General features: G+C 31.9%; 1 protein-coding gene across 1 annotated transcript in view; it reads left to right on the plus strand.

Moving 5' to 3' along the window:
- The window catches only part of LOC136796465 (multidrug resistance protein 1-like), a gene marked incomplete at its 3' end in the record, with an annotated part of 15,977 nt that extends 9,419 nt beyond the window's left edge, over window positions 1-6,558 (plus strand). The window contains exons 2-4 of the mRNA XM_067050267.1: window positions 357-487; window positions 2,928-3,099; window positions 6,434-6,558. Of these exons, the coding sequence (XP_066906368.1) occupies window positions 357-487; window positions 2,928-3,099; window positions 6,434-6,558 (428 nt within the window). The remainder of the gene's footprint in view (window positions 1-356; window positions 488-2,927; window positions 3,100-6,433) is intronic.
- Window positions 6,559-7,700: the final 1,142 nt, after the last annotated feature.

Here is a 7,700-nt window from a genome sequence, read left to right on the forward strand (position 1 = left end):
TATATATATATATCAAGTTTTATTATAAACGAATTTTGGTGATATTTACGTTTCCTTTTCACTCCATCTTTATCTTGTTCCTTTTTATAGTAAAAGTAGATGGATAATGGAATGTTATAGCAAAAAAAAGCATATGGTTACCGACATTTGAAGCTTTCTTTCTTTGGCAAGCATTTGTACAAGTTTTGGATTTGTAGCAAGAGAGAAACGTATAGATCAAGGATACAAAGAAAAATCTACTGAAAAAAAGAGAGAAAGTCAATGATTTTTTAAATAATCTGTCTCCTATCTCCTCTGTTCCTGTAATTACTTGCCTAAAACACAAATATTTCAATAATAAATGTTTGATTTTTCAGATCGCTGCTTCAGAAACAGCTTCTCGTAACATAATGATCAAAATTAAGAAGGCTTACTTATCTAAGATGTTGTCAATAGATGTTGGCTGGTATGACAAGTCTCAGGAACAATTTGTCAGTGCCATGTCACAGTGAGTTTTTACAATTATACTATACTACTGAGAAGAGAAGTTTTTGAACACTCTCTTTCTCTCTATAATGTATTTTTGAAATTTATTTTTTTAGACGCTCTCGAATCTAATCCTTACAGTCCAAAATCCTTCGTAAAATCCGTAATGCTCCTTACTTTGCCACAAATCAAATCATCCATCAGGACCTCAATGTCTCCTATGTTGCCGATTTGGCCTGAACCAGATATCATTCAATAATAAACTTCCCAACCACCCAAACCAACTCGTTTCTAACCAGGCTTCTCCTTCACTACCTAATAATCCTCCTATACGTCTGAAAAGAAGATGGCATCGAGATCTTCTCCTTTAGAAATCTTTTTGGAGTTCTATCAATGGGTAGATTCTCCACATGTTTTTTATCATGTCATAATATCACTTACAGCAAATTATTAAAAAAAAAAAATTTTATACATTTAATACTGTATATACATACTTTTGTACCTTCAAAAAATAATTTATCGAAGATTGAAACGTCTTAAAATAAAAAAGAAGTACAAATATTTTCCCAAACAAGTTACTTGTTTGTTACTAACGAATTCGGAGTGAAATGCAAATAAAAAAAGAGGGACACAATAATGAAATCCTTATTTCATGGAAATATTCTACTATGAATTATCATAGTAAATCTGTTATAATCATTAAAATTTGATTTAAGTGTGGGTATGAACAAAAAAAACAGTTCGAGTAACTTTTGCTTGGTCAGAGAAATTTTGGTTAAACCTCGAAAAGGGAACTTCGTAATTTTTTGTAGGCTCCCTGGTAACGTAATGGCAAAATAAAGAAAAAAAAATCAGCTAAATCGGACAAGTATTATCAAATATATATTTTTATTGAGATTTACAACTGTACATAATAATACATCAAGTAAATTTGATGTAAGATCACAATGGTTTGATACAAACGTGTAGACAAACTAACCATTAGTAGAACTCTAAAAAAATGTTTACATAAGAATGTCTCGAGACTATCTTCTTTTCAAGCACCTCGGAGGATTGTCAGGAATTGAATAGGAAGCAAGGTTAGGAACTAGTGGATTTGTATGGTTAGGGAGCTTATGATGGAAGTATTGATTTCTGGTTCGCACTAGATCGGTTACATATGGAACGTTATAGTCTTTATGGATGATTTTATTAGTGACAAAGTAAGTTGAATTCAGTATTTTATGATGGATTTTAGATTGTAAGGATTAGATATGAGCGGAATTCGAAGGTTTAGTGGAGCCCAAAAGCTCAACTCCACATGTCCAGATTGGCCTTATTACAGTCATGTAGATCAGTCTTTGCAAGACATGAATGTGTTGGAAGTTTAGACCGTTTGTCTAGTAACTGCTGTAATGATCGAAATCGACGTTCAGTTTCCTGTCTTTTCAGTCTTGTGTGAGGATTCCAGGTTAATCGCTTGTCCAAATGTAGTCCAAGATAGCGGATCTGTTCGACAGGGGTAAGAGTAATATCATTAAATGAAACTGTAGAGCAGTCAGTAGGTTTACGACGAAGGGTAAAGGTGATTTGATGGGATTTGTTGGAATTTATTCTTAATCCTCCAATTACACCATTCTTCGAGGGATGTGATATGAGATTGGAGATTTTGGGATACAATTAATGGGTTATTATTAACAGCGAGCACACATGTGTCATCGCCATACGTGGCAAAGATAGTGTTAGGATTGATTGGAATGTCAGCTTTATAGACGGTGTAGTGGAGCCCCAAAGCTTGATTCGTATGTCCAGATTGGCCTAGATCATTCTTTTGAAATGGGTTGGAAGTTTAGACCGTTTGTCTAGTAAGTGCTGTAACAGTCGGAATCGACTTGCAGTTTACTGCTTTTTCAGACTTGTGTGAGGATTCCAAGTTCGAAGTATGCCCTGTAGTCCAAGGTAGCAGATCCGTTCTAGATGGGTAAGAGCAACATTATTATATTTTTTAAATAGGTTTAGGACGATGGGTAAAGGTGGTTCCTTTTTAATCCTCCTATTATGACACCATTCTTCGAGGGTCGTCATATGTGATTGGAGAGTTTGGGATGTAATTAAAGGATTATTATTAACTACGAGCGCACATGTGTCAGCGGCATACGTGGTAAGGATAATGTTAGGATTGGTTGGGATGTCAGCTGTATATACGGTGTAGAGGATAGGACCGAGGAAACTACCTGGAGGAACACCAGCGGTTTGAGAGAAAAGGAATGAATAGGAACCATTCTGATTTACATGGAATAATCTATCAGTGAGAAATGAACATATGATAAGAAAGTAAGTAAAAGGTTGGAATTTATTGAGTTTGTGTCTGCTTTACAAAATTGTTTTTTATATTTGAAAATCAAATGATGAATGCAGTATGAATACTAATAAATAATTGGAACAGTTTTTAAATATTTTATATTTTTATTAATTTATTCCAGTGACTTACAGAAGATGATGGTCTTATTCGACAGTAAAATGACAAATGCCGTGGAATTGTTTTCAATTTTCTTTTTTGGTTGTGTAGCTGGCTTCATCGCTTCTTGGAAGGTTGCACTTTTGAACCTTGGAATGATGTTGTTTGCAATGATCGTCATGTATTTTATACTACAAGTAAGTATCATTAAGGTTTATGTTTTAAATGTGAATTGATTTTGACGTCAAATACAATGATTATGTTATATAAAAGAAGCTCCTTATTATCATATTTTACAGGAGTTGTCCTAGAATAAGTTATGTGGCCCAAATATGGCCTACTTAATAGTGCAAGAGCCATGGTGAAAAAAAGGCTATTGCACCCCAATTTTTGATTAATTTAATGAAAAATATGTATAATTACTTGTCAAAATTAATGTGTCTGCCAAGTATAGGTAGGGGAAATACAAATTAGCGGCTGCTATAAAGTGTTAAAAAAAAAAAATCATTTAGAGGTCTATATCTTGAAAACTACCAACACTACAATAAGTGGAGGAATGTGATTTAAAGTAAAATAAATTTGCTAAATGATGAGCCGTAATAGAGCTATTTACATTCATTAGTTCTCAAGATATAGTTTTGTAAAATGCAACATTTCATAAAATATGCACTAAAAAATCAAAAGTGAATTTATTTTAAGAAATCTATATCTCAAAAATCATTCCACATACAGACGTCCATTAGCACTAAAATTAAAGCTAGTTTAATGTCCTATAAAGTAGTTTATGACGTTTATATTTCTAGGAGTTGTATTTTTTATGATCTATTAAAATATTTCATCCGAAAACATGAAATTAACATTTTGTGAATTTATTTTTGGAAAGATAAAACTTACTACTCCTACGAAGATAAACATCATCAAAATTAAGTTATATTACGTTTAACTAGCTTTAATTTGAGTACTAGCTTACGTCTGTACGTCTTATGGTTCCAGAGATATATTTTTTCATAAATCAAAGTTTTGTCCCAACTATTCGAAATCAACAAGTTGTGAATTTAGTTAGTCAAATATCACGAAAACTGCTATTCTTACGAAGATAAACATTATAAATTACTTTATAGTTCATTACACTAGCTTTAATTTGAGTGCTAATTGACATATGTAGGTCAAATGATTTTTGAGATGTAGATTTCTCAAAATAAATAACATCAAAACAAAAGATTTTTCAGTGTAATCTTTAAGAAATGTTATAATTTGAAAAACCATTGAACGTAAATATTTTATGTAAATATCAGGGCTAATATTTTAGGGTTAAATAATGTTCTCTTACGTTTTCTAATGTTGATGGTAATTTTAAAGATATAAAACTTCGAATGAAAATTTTTTTTTTGTTTTGAAACAGCCACCATTTTTTTTTTTTATTTCCCCTACTTATACTAGTTAGATTCGTCAATTTTTACTAGTAATTATACTTAGTTTTCATCAAAGTAATAAAAAATCGGGTTGAAATAACTTTCTTTTTTCTTCTCCAGGGCTCTTGTACTATGAGTTTTGAGCAACTGAAGCTCACTCAATATTCGATCAATTGGTCTATATACTTTCAAAATAAAATTAGGAAATCAATTAAGAAGAAGCTTAGTAGACATTTGGGGCGTTCATTATCAATAGACCATATTTAGACCAGGGGTCTCACAATGGAAATATTGTACTTTAATAAACCTACAAATAATGATTCACTATAACAACGATCCTCATCTATGTGTATTTATAATTCATATTATTATATTTACGTCATAAATAGTCAAACTTTTAATTTCACAAAGGAAATTGTGTGATTATCTACATGGCCGAAAAAAATTGCTTTACATTATTTTTATTTTATTATCATCCATTATTGGTGCATTTTTCTCTTCTTCTTTGCACAAACATTACTCTATATTTCTTACTACTTCTTTGGACTTTATCTAATGTCCAGTGTGCTGTTTGGTTACCTCCCTATTTGTATGTCCCATTTTTCCTATTGTGTAATTTTTTTAAATTATTTATTTAATGTAATTTACAACTGTACAAAATAATACAATAGGTAAATATGTAGTATGTTTCATATACACTTGAAAATCTTGGGAAGGAACCACCCATTGGTGGTACTTCGAACATTAATTTAAATTAGAAGGTTCCGTGGCCATCTTCTTTTCAGACGTCTCGGAGGATTATCAGGGATTGTTAAGGATGAAAGATTAAGAATTAATGAGTTAGGATGGTTAAGGAGTTTGGAATGAAAAGACGCATATCTGTTTTGGGTCAAATCTGCAACGAATGGGATGTTAAGTTCTTTGGGAATGAGTTTATTTGTGACGTAATAAGGAGCATCAAGGATTTTACGTAGGATTTTGGATTGGAACGATTGGTTGCGGGAAGAATTTGATGGTTTGGTGGAGCCCCAGAGCTCAATTCCATATGTCCAAATTGGTCTGATTATCGTAGTGTATACTAATGTTTTGTGGTGAATGGGAAGTTTAGAGCGTTTGACAAGTAAGTGTTATAGCAATCGGAATCTACGAGCAGTTTCTTGTCGTTTCAGTCTTGTGTGTGGATTCCAAGTAAGTCTCTTATCAAGATGGAGTTCTAAGTATTGAATCTGTTCAACAGGCATTAGTGGTGTATTTAGAAAGGATACTGTAGGACAGGAGGGCAGAGGTTTACGACGGAGGGTAAAGGTGATCTGGTGGGATTTTTCAGGATTTATTTTGATTCTCCAGTTTTTACACCATTCTTCAATAGATGTTATGTTTGTCTGTAGTGTTTGTGATGCATTAGTTGGGTCGTTGTTTACAGAAAGTATACATGTGTTATCAGCATATATTGTTAGGACTGTGTTAGGGTGGGTTGGGATGTCAGCTTTATAAACCGTATAAAGAATGGGACCTAAGATACTACCTTGAGGAATACCGGGGGACTGAGATAAGAGAGATGAGTAGGCTAGGTTATGATTTACTTTCTAGTAAAGTACAGGTTCTATCAGTAACTATAAGATACATAGAAGTAACTAAGATATATAGAAGATATATAGAATAAGATATATAGAAGTAACTAAAGGTTCTATCAGTGAGGTAGGAGCGGATTATAAGGAAATATGTTTGGGGTATTGTGTAATTTGAATTAAACATAGTGATTTTTTTCTATGATTTGACTTTTATAAACCCACTTATTTCCTCTGATTTTTATATTTATATGTTTAGTCTATTTATAATGTCGGCGTAGTGTGTATTTAAGTGTTTAGTGTCTGTTTTGTAGTTTACTATGTTTTGGATGTTTTTGGTAAACCTTCCAGAAACCTTCTACTTTTTCTGTGCTGTATCTATTATTTTGGGGTTTTCAAAAGTTTAATTTGCGGTTTAATTTTATGCCGTGGTAGGCCAGTGCTGTGAAATTTATATTTTTAAAATTTCTACAATTGGTTGCATGTTTCATGTTTTTTATGCTTCACCAATGTATGCTTATTATTTTATTGAATTAAATTTTTTTTTTTAGATAATAAAAAAGAAGGGGGAATCACGACATCAGTACAATATTAAATGTACAAAAATAGCTAGTGAAGTACTGATGAACACCCATACTGTGGCCGCTTATGGTGGCGAATGTAGAGAAAGTGAAAGGTATGATGTATTCAAATATAGATTTGTACAATTGAGGAGTTTCTTATCAAAAGCCGATTCATCCACTTTTGGAAGATTATCATTAAATATCTAATGCAAGCCGCACATCGTACAACTTTCACTTACGAATCAACTTAAGTTCTCAAAGTTTGTGAAGTTTGGTAGGTTCGTGATGAAGTTATCGCGATGTTAGTGATTTTCAGGAGAAAAAAAAAATCCAAAGAACAGAAAAGGGGAAAATTATGTACGAGAATATTTATTTTGCTATAAAAATTCGTATTTTAGTGTTTATCTAGGAGTAAATAATGAACATAAATTTTGTTCTTGCCAAGAATACAACCGCTTAGTGTTGGGAAAAAAATTTGCTTTAGTTGAAACTTATCGCTAAAATTGCCATGGATACGATATTTATTAATCAATGGTTCATTCATGAATAAGGGTCGTTTCCATGGTAACTTTAGCTATTAGTTTCAACTATAGATAATTTTTGCCCATCTCTGCAACAGTTAAACAAAAGACAACTAAGCAGTAATGCAATCGGGAAAGATCTGTCAGTCTTGACTTTTTCCTTTTGAATCGGATTGATTTATTTTTCCTTTTTAATCCTTTAGTTATTCAAAAAATTCTTTAATTTTTTTAAATATTGATTTTTTTTTATTATGATAGTGTGAAATCGTAATATATATTGCTATGTACTGTCTCGGGATGCCAGGATAATCGCTGAAGGCAATTATCCAAAATAAGTTAATTAATCAATTTATATTGAGTCCTGCAAAATTATTATTATGATTGAATTCCTTTCCAAAGGCTTTTTGTGTGTTTACCAGTTTAACAATTAAATACCTTTATATTTATAAAATGTTTTTACTATTAATTATATAACATTATGGGGGTGGTATTGTGTAATATGATAGTAAATAAACTACCATACATAAAGGAAATCAGTATTTATTTAAAATGATGTTTTAAAATGATTGAAATGATTCAGATAAATAGTTGCCATAAAATATGATTATTACATTATTACTTATTGCCTAATATATACATTATATCTTCTGCTTTAGATGATTCATGCCGTGAGCGTTGTCGTGGCCATCGGTGTCGCCTAGTCGTGGAGTTCCATTTCTGAAGAGCCCTTCTTA

Source organism: Halyomorpha halys, unplaced genomic scaffold (genome assembly GCF_000696795.3).
Source record: "Halyomorpha halys isolate HHAL.00 unplaced genomic scaffold, Hhal_1.1 Scaffold534.1, whole genome shotgun sequence".
In the NCBI taxonomy this organism is placed as follows: domain Eukaryota; kingdom Metazoa; phylum Arthropoda; class Insecta; order Hemiptera; family Pentatomidae; genus Halyomorpha; species Halyomorpha halys.